At 43.2% G+C, this 12389-nt stretch overlaps 1 protein-coding gene, 1 long non-coding RNA gene and 2 other non-coding genes across 7 annotated transcripts in view; all 4 read right to left on the bottom strand.

The window, feature by feature from the left end:
* Positions 1 to 237: 237 nt before the first annotated feature.
* Positions 238 to 1822, bottom strand: LOC141785231 (uncharacterized). 2 transcript variants are annotated; one of them, XR_012597508.1, is made up of 5 exons: positions 1566 to 1822; positions 1221 to 1351; positions 678 to 1011; positions 414 to 470; positions 238 to 301 (listed from the first exon to the last, which is right to left on the bottom strand). It is a non-coding gene; the product is annotated as an uncharacterized LOC141785231 (long non-coding RNA). The 2 variants fall into 2 exon arrangements; XR_012597507.1 differs by lacking the exon at positions 238 to 301 and having other exon boundaries at positions 347 to 470.
* LOC141787233 (small nucleolar RNA SNORD60) lies at positions 545 to 634 on the bottom strand. The gene has a single exon (XR_012598049.1). It is a non-coding gene; the product is annotated as a small nucleolar RNA SNORD60 (small nucleolar RNA).
* On the bottom strand, positions 1087 to 1176 carry LOC141787237 (small nucleolar RNA SNORD60). The gene has a single exon (XR_012598053.1). It is a non-coding gene; the product is annotated as a small nucleolar RNA SNORD60 (small nucleolar RNA).
* Positions 1823 to 2641: 819 nt separating the features above from the next.
* The window catches only part of LOC141804869 (caskin-1-like), a 44680-nt gene continuing 34932 nt past the window's right edge, over positions 2642 to 12389 (bottom strand). Inside the window, exons 15-21 of one of the 3 annotated variants that reach the window (XM_074689530.1) lie at positions 12055 to 12159; positions 11439 to 11540; positions 11137 to 11275; positions 9545 to 10341; positions 8827 to 9469; positions 6532 to 7138; positions 2642 to 4574 (exon numbers count right to left, since the gene is read on the bottom strand). In XM_074689530.1, the coding sequence (XP_074545631.1) occupies positions 4478 to 4574; positions 6532 to 7138; positions 8827 to 9469; positions 9545 to 10341; positions 11137 to 11275; positions 11439 to 11540; positions 12055 to 12159 (2490 nt within the window). In that variant the 3' untranslated portion in view covers positions 2642 to 4477. Of the gene's footprint in view, positions 4575 to 6531; positions 7139 to 8826; positions 9470 to 9544; positions 10342 to 11136; positions 11276 to 11438; positions 11541 to 12054; positions 12163 to 12389 lie in introns of all 3 variants that reach the window. The other 2 variants (XM_074689521.1, XM_074689537.1) reach the window with 2 other exon arrangements.

A 12389-nucleotide genomic window follows, 5' to 3' on the forward strand; every position in this document is an offset into this window, starting at 1 on the left:
GATGGGCAAGAATACAAAATCCTCTTGCCTTACTGATTGACCCGTTTTTCCCCCAAACATCGAAAAAACCATACAGATAATGTACAAGAAAGCAAAGGTTAAAAAAAAAAACAAGACAAACAGTTCAGTTCAGAATTTTATTACACAAAATTGAACAAATACTTGCAACACCAAAATAGCTAGTCTTAAAAGTTCCTCTTTAGAGAGAATCAGACTTTCACTTCAAACTTTTAATCCTCTCCTTCACGAGCTTTGTCTTTTATTTTCTGAGTTTTCTGACCATTGATACCTGTAGGTTCACCTGAAAGAGACAGAATCAATTATGACCATCGGTGATAAAACACGTGAGTTTGTTTTTTAAGAAAAGAGCTACAGTTGCAAGACAGGCTGTCTGTGGGGGGACAAAGACTGACCATTGAACGTGCAAGATTTCACAGGACCACAGCTGCAGTGTGATGAGTCACATTTGCCTGTAAAAAAATAGAAGAGAAGATGTTTCAATTCACAAAGAAACTACCAGAATCATGGGCGAGTTTGGCCGCTGCAGCCTCAGAATAAAGTTAGAATCAGGAGCTGGAGTTCAGCTGTCATAGTAGGTGTCAGAAAAGTTTATTTTAGTTTGTCATCACTGGCTTAGAGGATTATACAAGAGCATAAAACGCTGAAGGGAAACTCACCAGCTTTTGGATCCAGTGAGGCCGCAGCCAACACAAAGTTTGAACCATCCATCTTCTGCCGCCTACCCGGGGTTGGATTGCGGGGCAGCAGCCTAAGCAGGGAAGCCCAGACTTCCCCTTTCCCTAGCTACTACGTCCAGCTCTTCCCGGGGGATCCAGAGACGTTCCCAGGCCAGCCGAGAGACGTAGTCTCCCCAGCGTGTCCTGGGTCTGCCCCGGGGTCTCCTCCTCCGAGTGGAATGTGACCTGGACACCTCACCAGGGAAGCGTCTGTATCAGATGCCCGAGCCACCTCATCTGGCTCCTCTCAACATCGCAAGTTTGAACCAAAGACCTTGAATTAAAGATGGAAAAAACGTCAACCAAAGTGTAAAATCCAGGAGAAGATACAAGTCATGTGCTGGATAACAAGCCTCAGGTTAGACTTAGAATCAGGAGCTGAAATTCAGCTGTCATAGTAGGTGTCAGAAAAGTTTATTTTAGTTTGTCATCACTGGCTGAAACTGTTTATAAGACAATATGGCAGAACTCAACAGTTCTTACATTTAACGATGCTGTTTACTTTGATCACCAGCACACTCTCTCTCTCGAGTGTTGAGTGATCGAGTTCAGGCATCTTCATAGTCCTCGGTCTCCCAATGCAGGTAACATCCAGTCCTCAGCATCGTTGCTAGCTGTAACCGAGACAGGGAATTCAAGGGTGATAGAAGTTAGATGAAACATCTAAGTAGTAGTAGTAGTAACAGAGACTTAAGATAAGTTTTTTGCCATGTGTCGGTATCACAGCGTGGTCTGTGCATCATGGACGGTAGCTCCTGCTCTTTCAGTTGAGCCACGTGCTGCTGTTCAGACTTACTCTTGAAGCAAATATCAGAAAATAAAACTCACGTGTTTAATTTTACCAGGTGACCGGTTAGGCTTCCCTCAGCCATACCGACCTGCCCCATCGCCTTTGTTCCAGGGCAGAAAACTTTGTTGTGCATGACCAAAGGACCAACGAAGAACCACTCGTCCAACCATGCCATTCAAAGAGACCGGAATTGCTGCGAACGCTTGGTTTATAAACGGCTTCCGGAAGTCCCGCCCCTTTTCAGGCCAGCTGCTGAGCCAGCTCCGCTCTTTGTTCCCGCAAATATTAAAAGAAATTTTAGTAATTATCCTTGGCTATATGCCACGCTCGAAAGAAAGTTGTTTGTGGCAAAGCTGCTGGTTTTTAAAAAGAAGATGCAGTGAAAAATAGTTTGGCACTTAAGAAACAACATCTCCCATGAGCCTTCTTCGTAGAGGCTACAACGAAGCGTCATGGGAGTTGTAGTTGAAAGTTAACAGCGACGTAACGAAATGGAAATAATTTTTTTCTAAACTGGCGAGTGCTTACATTTGTCATATGCTAGTTTCTATCAGGAGACATGATATTTTAAACTACAAAATTTGCATGAAAATAACGTAAAATTACTTTGGCTTTTCAGAATTGGAGAGCAAAATATATTAATGAAGTAAACTTTAATATGTTTTTTATAGTAGTAAAATAATAATAATAATAATAATAATAATAATAATAATAATAATAATAATAATAATAATAAAACTTCTCATAGAAAAATATTAAGTTTAATTTTTATTTTGTCCAAAGCCAGCCTTGGGTTCATATTGTGTATATTTTCAGAATGTAATTTACTCAGAAACATCATTATCCCCTAAACACAACAAAGATGACGTTTGTTTAAAGTTGTTTAAAGTGGTAACTTAGAAATTTAAGTCACACCTCCAATTTGTTGCTGGTTTTAAGATAAGCTTTTTCCTGATTTATCTGGGCCAGGTCACACACCTTCTAAACACTGAGAATAAAAAAAAGAGGAAAGAAAGATGCACATCCCCATACCGGGGAATATATTTAAAATCTAAAGCATAGCAGAAAGACACTAACAGCGTCATGTAAGATTTGATTTATACATTTATTCTGATCACAGCTGTACAGGAATGCATCATCACAGCAGAAACACAACCTAAACCCAACCATGGCACAACAGCCATCACAACACATCCAGAACTCAACCAGAAATGTACAGGCTCAATCAACTCACCTCAATTCATTATCTATAGCTAGCATAATTGTATCATTATTATTATTAATATTTTTTATTCACATAGAACCATCTGTCTCTCAAATATATCTTTGTTTTTCAAAGAGCATAAAAATACAAATGGACTCTTCATTGGGATGAACACTGGTGCTTGATCCACTGTCTTGCCTACATGGGGTACCACCGAAAACTGGGGAGCCGAAGAGGAGCAGAGCCATTTTATTACAGCTTACAGGGTACTGGGGGGTTGATAGGAGCTCTTAAAATGCTTCTCAATGGTTGCAGGAGGACTGCAGATAGGGTGATTAATTTTCTTTTAGGACACAAAACTCAACCTATAACCTACTTCTGACATCACATACATACACAAGGATTCAGAAAAAAACAATGAAACATAATGTCATAGGGGTGAAAAAAGAAGAAGACAGGGCAAAAAATAATAAAGAATATATGAAAGAGCACTACCAAGGCACAAAGAGATGTAAAAAGTCACAGAGGGAGATTAAAACAGAGGAGAGAGCATGTAAGGTGGGCCAAGTAAAGGCAGATTCACTAACCAACACTAGAGGGAGCTCTAACAGCTCAAATACTCAGGTATATTATAAACTCTATGTATGTATACTGGATGTACTATATAAAGCATTGAAATATAGGATTATCTTTAAAAACACTGTTCACTGCAGCAGGACAAAGGGAAACACTGCATGAGTGTGTGTGAGTGTGTATTTGTCTACATATGTGTCTTTGCATGTAAATGTGTGCAAGTGTATGTGTAGATTTATTTCCAAGCAAACCTCCATAGATGGAGCTACACACCAACAAAGCAGAACACCAGCAAAGTCACAACCAATGAAAAGTTTATCCACATGTGTTTGTGTGTGCGTGTGTGCGTGTGTGTGAGTGAGTGTTTCGAGTCATGGACACACATCTATATTGTCGTTCTGTTTGTTAGAGTAACTACTGTAAGAGTGGGAGGACATTGACATGAGCATCAGCAGGGACTACACACACTCATCAACGACAACAACAGCAACAGTAACAACAACGGCAACAACAACATGAAGAAAGACGACACACAAGTCAGGAAGTTCCGGCTAACCACAATCCTCCACTCACACAGAAGAGAAATCTGGAAAATGCATCTTTAATGACATCGCAGGAGTGAGAAAGACTCAGGCAGCCTGTCTTTCTGTGTGCTTTTTAAAAACTCTCGCTGGTATCTCATCTGTATGCATCCTGTCTATCGATTGAGCTATCTTATCCGCCTGTCAGTCAGTTCATGTGCTTATTTTTTGCAAGCAATATGCTTATCTGTCTGTCTCCCTGTCTGACAGAGTGTACATCTCTGTCCCAGCCAGAGTCTATGGAGATAAAAGGATGAGGAAAATGATTGTGCTTCTCATTCCACACACCCATCTCTGACTCTTCTTGGAGGTGGTGGCGACTCACTGGGCTGCAGAGGTCAGAGGTTGTGTGGGAGCGGCCTCCTGACATCAGGAGGCGTTTTAGAGCTACCGCACCAGATGAGGAGGACTCCCCCTCCTCCATAATTTGCTATACAAGGCTACATGAGAAGCGCTGAAACACACACACGCACACACTGTCAGAGTGCCAGCGTCGAGCCTCGGGAGAGTTCTCTTGATACACCTACACATGATGAGGAAGAAGGGAGGGGGATAAGGTTGGGCTTGTCTGAGACAGGACGTGGGCAGAGGATCAGTCAAGCATTGCATCCAGTTGATCTGCTAAGTCGTCAAACATGCTGCCGATGTCATCCAAGATGGAGGCTGTCTCCTTTTTGTTGGAGAGTGCACTGCAAGTTGAAGAGAGAGGAGAAGAGGAGAGTCAAGTTGATATCAATGCTAACAGTAAAATATCAGAGGTGGAGGGTGTGTAACTGGTTTTAAACATTTCTGATCAGCATTTTACAGATCCTGTCCAAAGACAACTGCAGTGTTTCTCAAAAAGGATACACAGGACTCTCCTGGACAACTCAACAGCAGAACAACCAGCGTATGGAAACAAAGAATTGATGAAAGGCAGGGGATATTGGACAGAAAATAATTCCTGTTTTTTGCACCATAGTTTTGTCAATTAATTTCCAGCTTTTCTGCAGGTGTTTTTACAGCACCACCCCCTCTAACCTTAGCTGCTTAAGATCCTCTACTAAAAACAAACAAACTGGTTGCTAATGCGTGGCAGCTGTGGCTAAATTGTGGCCGGTCATTGCCTGTGATTAAGTGCTCTTGAGTTCATTCATTATCTCTGGAAACAGGGTTTTTTATTGTAGTGCAGCGATATCTGTTTTGCTTCTTAAGTGAGTATAAAGGGTTGGGGCTGTTAACTGAAAGCAATTTCTCCCTGCAGGCTCGCTGCTCACTCTTTGCTGTATTTAGTAACAGCTAATGCAAATCAAATGATTCCCTCTGCTGCTGTTTTACATGAAACTTAACTGTTAAACAGACAATGTTACACTGAAGCAACAAAAAGTAACAAGCTGGAAACATATATATCTGTTCAGTTGTTTCTGGGACAAATGGAGTCCTGAGTGTCCTCCATACTTTGACAAACACCCTCTGTAGTCATAGTAACCAAGAGTTTCACACATCTGACTGTGTCACTGTCACAGTAATCGGTTATGAATACACCAACACTGTTTCCATCTGTTTGTTAGGACCGTGGGCCCTTAGTTACCAACGTACACATTGGCTTTAGCAGTGGCTGTTGTGATGAAGCTGGCAGCCAGAGGCAGAGATCAGAAACTGTACCACTGACCTACAAACATGAATGAAAGTGACTTCAGCTATTGACTGTTTTATCAGGTTTCTGCAAAGTGTTAACCTTTAGCATCAGTAAGCCTTCGACTCAGTGGTTTAATTATATGAGAGATGTAATTGACTTCTTCCTTTCAAGAAGCGCTTCAGAAATGTGCTTTTATTTCTGTGAGTGAGGGAGGATAGCTGTCAGAATTTGTTCTGGAAAAGCTTTCTTATCATTGTCACAGCTTTAATTGCCCATAAACACTTTTTCCTTGTTCTTGCTTCGCTTTTTTTTGCTTTAAGCATTTAAAGCTTTGACGCATACATCAACAATTCTTTGTTTCTACAGTAAAACATCACAGGGTTTACAATAAAAATTATGAAATGAATGTCGAGAGCAAAACAGATATAAAAACTCCATTTAAAATAACAGTATTTGTCATTAAATGCCTGGTTGACAGTGATTTAGTGGTAATACTGAGCTTAATATAATCTAATCTTATGCACAAAAGAGGAAAAGGACCTTTTTAGGACACCACAGGATAAGCTAGGCTGAATAGTTCCTGACCAGACTTCTGCCACTGTGGAGAATTTTTTTAAATGTTTTATCTCAGCGTATACAGCCATCCTTTCAGTGCTCCTTCAACTCAAAGCATCACAGAAACTACTCCAGCATCTGATCCCTGAAGGTAAGTTTGCTCCACCGTTTCTTATTTGCTGAGCATGCACTGAGTGGTTTCTCTTTCTGAATCTTCTTTGATTGTTGCCTTATCATAAAGCCAGGACTGTGTGTCCCGGATGTTTTCCAGTACTTTTACCATAGCTCTTGAAGTTTCACATACATAGATGAATGGCTTATGCCACTCACTCAAGAGATTAAATGGATTTCCAGAAGTCCTCTCAACTTTTCAAAGAAAATCTAAGTTATGATCCAATGTACTTGTCAACAACTTCAGTTCCTAAGTGATTGTTGTTAGATTTAAAAAGTTGGCATAATTTGTTAATACTCACTCGTTTTGAACATCCTCTTCTTTGATTTTATGTTCCACAGCCTGCACAGCTGCAGCCAAAGAGGCACTGGTCTCCTCCAAACGATGCTGCACCTCCTCCTCCACCTGCCCGTCCTCCTCTGCTCTTCCCTCCACTTGTCTCACATTTTCTTTTTCTTCTTCTGCTCTCTTCCTCTCCTCCTCCTCCTGCTGCTCTATTTGCCTCTTGTGCTCCTTCTCTTTCCTTCTCTCCTCCTCCTCTCTCCTGCCTTCTTCTTCCTCCTCTGCCTCCCGTCCTCCTACTAGATCAATGGAAAGACCTGCGATGGAGGAGCGGGGAGGCTTAACAGGGTGTGGAGAGGGAGTGGAGGGGCTCTGAGCTGGAGAAGGGAAGGTAAGGGGAAGTCCTGGAGACAGTGAGGGACCAGATGGGGTATCAGGAGCTGGGAGAGGAGTGGTAGAGAGAGGAGAGGAGGGTTTTGGGGCCGGGGTGGGGCTGGCTGCAGCTGGGCTGGTGGCAGCAGGACTCGGGCTCTTTGTAGCTGAAGCTACTTTTGCTTTGCCGGGTTTAGGAGCTGTTGGAGGCCCCCTGGGTTTGGGGGACACAGGAGGGGGAACGCGTTTTGGCTCTGATTTGTACAGAAAAGGAGAGAAATATAATTATTAGTTAATAAAATCAAACATCCTGCATTTTTTGACCAATATTCTACTAATCTTCTGAAATAAGTTAAATTTTCCCCAGTATTTTTTTTATAGAGATGCATCTGTTACTTTTCATAGATGATTGGATAATTATTTGGTCAGAAAGACCACTTTTCTGCACTTTTTATTTATATATCAAGGAAAGCAGCAAATCCTCATTATTGAGAAGCTGAAACATGAGCACAATTTGAAAAAATAATCACTTAACAACACAGTTGCAGATTTATTCAGTAAATCCACTTATGACTAATTATTTCAACACTAGTTTATCCCCAGAGATGTTATTAAGATCAGAAGAAAACATTGGAAATTATTTAATTAAAGCCCCAGTGTGGGGAGCATGCGATAGCAGGACATTTAAGATGCATGAAACTTAAATGCAACATTTCCTGTCTAATGAAGGTCAAAACCAAAATAGTTACATGGAAAAAGGCACATATGTGTCAGAATAATGACAGCTTCTGTTTTTTTTTACTTCTCACGTATGGGCTACGATTTAAGAGCATTCGGGTAGTTCACGTCCTCAAACATTTGGCAAACTTTTTTGTCTGAGTAAATACAACAGGGAAACAACAACAGCAGCAAAAACATATCACACACATCCTGCAATCACTGGCTTCCTGTTTCACTTACTTTAAATACAAAGGTTGTTTTCAAAACCGCCGCCTACATACTTCCTATAAATGCACCATGCAGTACGTACTGCAGTATGTACTGCGTAATGCATGCTGCTTTTGAATGTAGTATGTAGTATGACTGTTCAGTAATCTTCCTAAAATTAAGTGTGTCCTTGGCCGTACACAGAAACAGAAGGAGAACAACATTCATGTCATGCCTTGTGGGAAATAACGCATACGATGGACTGTTCTGTTTTATTTTGAGATTTTTTTTCCCAAATCAGAAAGACAAACAGGTAATTTTGGCAAACTGCACATTTTTCTCTTTTTCATGTACTGCATTTAGGCCAAAGCAGCATAAACTGCTAGTATGGCAGGCGGTTCCAAAAACAGCCCATGTGTCTCTGCTAACACAGCAATTTCATAGAAAAGCCCTCCTTCCAACTCATCCCACAGACCACTACAAGAAACCTCCCCTCCACAAACACCAACTGCCACCACCTTCCCAGGATTTGTATGTATTATTTTTATGATCATTAAGGTCCTGTCACACTTGTTGGTCTGGCCTATTCATTTTCCCTCCAAAAGTGCAACTAGATAATTTTAAAGCTGTAACAACTAAAACATGATAAACAGTCATTCCTAATAGGCACTCAGCTCTGTTAAGATTACAGTATTAGATTGGCATTATTTTTTTTCAAACATGAAAAATCATAACAATGTTAAAATGTTGGATGTCAGTGCTTTGCATGGGTGAACTTTCAAATTTGAGGTAAACGTATGCTGGAGTTATCCTACAATGAAACTTCAAGCCACACAAGAACTCAGGGAGCTAAAATGAGGGTTTTTGGAGACACTGGCCTGAGATCAGTCAACTTTTTCAAGCTACAATCGTGAAAAGATACAGAGCCAACATAGTGACGATATCAAGACAAAAGGAGCATAGTGCCCTCTCTTTAGTACCAATAACCTGACATGTTCCTGTGGGCATATCTTACCAGTGCTTGGTGCTGTCTCAGCGCTATCTGGCCCCGGTATGGGGACTCTGCGTGTTGGGGTTGGGGGGTCAGCCTGTGTCTTCCTCAGGGCAACTGTGGATGGTTTGGGTGACACGGGCGGCTTTAGAGACTTCCTGGCCTCCATCCACTCACAGCTCTCTCTGTTTGTCTCTGGCCTATCAGAGACCTCAGACACGGGCCTTCTCCTCAGGACCACGCCCCCATTCTGCTGCGGCTCGCTCCCTTTTTTACGGCTAACGTCTGTTTGACTGCTGGGTGATGGCTTATTGCTTTGAACAACACCTTCTGTATGCTCAGATGTGCGTTGTCTCCTGCGTATGGAGTCTGAGCTTGTTGTCATTGTAACAACAGTGGTAGCCGTGGAAACGGGTGCCTCAGAGTCTGTTTCAAGAGGACGTGGTTTTCTCCTCAGTGTCGCAGTGCCATCTGTGATGTCTGACGTTGTGCTGGAGACCACTGTAGAGCGAGGACGGGGCTCTGGACGCGGCTGTGCTGGTTGCCGTGGGGTCAGGTCAGTCTCATCTACAGGTCCACTGATGGTTCTGCGGCGACTCAAGACATCATCATCCTCAGAGCCAAGACCACCTGCTCCTGCCTGTCGCCGAAGCATGGGTGGGCTCACCTAGTGGGCACATGACTGTTACACATTGATATAAGTAAAACAAGTAAATGTAATGTGAGTGTCAGTTGCACCCACCTGCAGGTAGCTGTTGCTGCTCCCCAGATTCCTAGGCAGGGTTTTGGCTCCACCCACCATGGATGTTTCCAGCAAAGCGGCGAGGCTGCGGACACTCCCAGAGGCCCCCTCTGATCTCTCCAGGCCCCCTGACTCTTGAGGTCTTCCCAGGCTTCCACAGTCACTGGCTCGCCGCTCCCGATAGGTTGGCAACCCGAGAAGCCCCTCTACTTGAGCCTCTACCTCCCCATCTCCACCAGTAATGGAAGAACAGGACCGTTTCGGTGGAGTGGGGGGCCTCCCTTTTCGACGAGGCCGGAGAGTGACAGATGACTGGCTGCGGTTAACTGTGACATCATTGGAGGCGGCAGTACGTGCGGAGCTGCTGCGGCACACGGTGGCGTATCGAGAGTCTGATTCTGAGCCGATCAGACTGTGGGTTCTCCGACGCTCCTCCTCCTCACAGGGCAGGCGCAGTAAAGGAACCGGTGAGTCTGCTGTTCCCATCTGTGTTGAAGGACGCGGCCGAGCCCTGGGTGAGGCCTGCTGGGTGGTGCGGGTGTGTGGAGGGGTTTGTGGTGGGGTTTGTGTCGGTGTAAGGGGAGGGGTCTGTGAGTGTGTAAGACCTGGGCGAGGTTTGGCCAGTGGGCTTGGGGCACCTTCCCTTAACTTCTTTGGCTCTCTGTGGGGCTCTGAGCCGGCGCTGCTACCAGGACTGGAGGGAGGGGTGGAGGGACTTTGTGGAGGCTCTGAGCTGCTCTCTCTTCTCTGCAGCTCCTTCAGTCTCCTAACTCCCAACATCAGCTTCTTCTGGTGGCCTGGGAGGAGGCAGGGTGTGAAGGAGAGGAATGGAAGAGTTATTGTGATGGCAATAGACAAAAAGACACATTCAGACTTTAAAATACACTCCAAAGTAGTTTGAAACTTTAAAATTGACAACCTCAGCCATTTGAAAAAAAAATCCAAATTTACTTTTTAAAGTTGTTGATAATATACACTGCTCACAATTAGAAGGTTTCAAAACACTTGCTCCAAGACTTTATGGTGATTGTTATACTTTTCTATCCATGGTGTTATGAGAAAGTTTTTGTTATTATCACCGCAAGATCTCTATTTTGAGTCCAGAGAGTAACCACAGTTAAGTATACAGAATATAAGGATTATTGTGTTTATTCTAATATTAATAAACAATTGAAATTTGGGTTTCTTCTACACCAGAGACACTGTATACATTTTGGTCCAAATATTCAAGATAACAGATGCAATAATTTTATCTTATGTGTTATAAAGCAACACAAAATTTAATAAAGAGGGTACTGAAATAATTTAATTGTTATCGTTAGTTCAGAGTTTTCAAAATATTTCATTATTTTTTTTGAATATCTTAAAGAGATACCTAAAAATCACAAACTACTAACAGCTTGGGCTAAGGAAACCTATTTTTACCTTCATGACTAAACACCACTCAGGTAAGTTGACAGATGTGCCTCTAATTGCGTGCGGTGGATGTTTGGTGTCACTGCTTTAATCAAATAACTAAAATCGAAAAGCTCTATTTTCACGTTTTCTATTATTTATGTTTTTCCAATGCCAACTACTTAGCTGTTCGTTACCAAGTTTAGTAATGCCAATCTCTTGCAGATCCTCCAGGCTGATGTCGGAGATGAAGTCGATGTTTTCATATCCATTCTGCACCAGAACCTGATAGTACTGACTGAGACCCAAGTGAGACAGCCAGTCTCCTAGATTGGCCTAAAAAAAGCAGGCACAGACACACACAAACATGAGATAAAGTATTATTCCAGTGCAATGTAATATCAAAACACTGTGTAAATGCTTTGGTCGGTGCAGCTGCCGAAACAAAACATGTCTTCCTTCTTTTAAGTGTGTTATGTAGTACACGTGCGAGCCTTACAGGCTTGTGATCCGGCAGCCAGTCTGTGGAGGGCAGCTTGCTGATCTCTGATGTCAACTTTTTTCGATGTCCAGGCTTCATGACCCCGATTGCCGTCAGGTCCTTCAACAAAGAGCACACTTGGTCACATCAGGAACTCGCCACAACCACTGTGAGTGTTTTTTCTCTTTTATATGTAAGCAATTTTATGTGTTCTTTTGACATTTGTATTAGAGCTGCGTGTGATGTGCCTTCAGGAATACTTTGTGTGGATAATCTCTCATGAGTGTCCCCGGCCTTGAGGCAGTTTACGTCACACCACTGTGTCCGCTTCGATACACACACACTAAAACACACACTGGCACTGAAAACACACTCAAGGACAAACACAGAGCAGTGTTTACAGCACAAACTGGAGCACACGGCCATGTGTAAGCACAGGTATGCATGAAGCAGACTGAGCATGAGAAGTGACTGGTTGAGGCTCAGGACTCACACCGGGGGGTCAGGTGACAGAGACAGGAGGGTCATGATGACATCATCCAGGTCAGTGGGGAGCTGATTTGAGAGCTGAGCTGGGCGGAGCCTTGACAGACATGGGGGCGGGGCGTGAGGGGGTCAGGGGTCATGACCTTACCTCAGGGGTCATGCGGCTTATGGTGTCTAGATCATATCCCGCGGTGAGGAAGTGGGTGGTGTAGAACTGCAGCTGAAACTCACCCAGCCACGCCACTACTGCCTGCTTCTAGAACACAGAACACAGAACACTACTGCCTGCTTCTAGAAGAGTACACAGGCTTCTTCTAGAGCACACACCTGTTCTAGAGCATGGCATTACAGTCTGCTCTAGAACACAGGAGAGAACACTGTTCTAGAAAACAGCAGAGAAACATCCTTTTAACCCCAGAGAGCAGCCTGCTCAACAACATGACCTGGACGTTTTCCTGCCAGCCTTGTACGGATCAAATACTC

This window comes from Halichoeres trimaculatus, unplaced genomic scaffold (genome assembly GCF_033239565.1).
Source record: "Halichoeres trimaculatus isolate MK-OKI-2021-1 unplaced genomic scaffold, fHalTri1.1 fHalTri1_scaffold_2, whole genome shotgun sequence".
Taxonomy (NCBI): domain Eukaryota; kingdom Metazoa; phylum Chordata; class Actinopteri; order Labriformes; family Labridae; genus Halichoeres; species Halichoeres trimaculatus.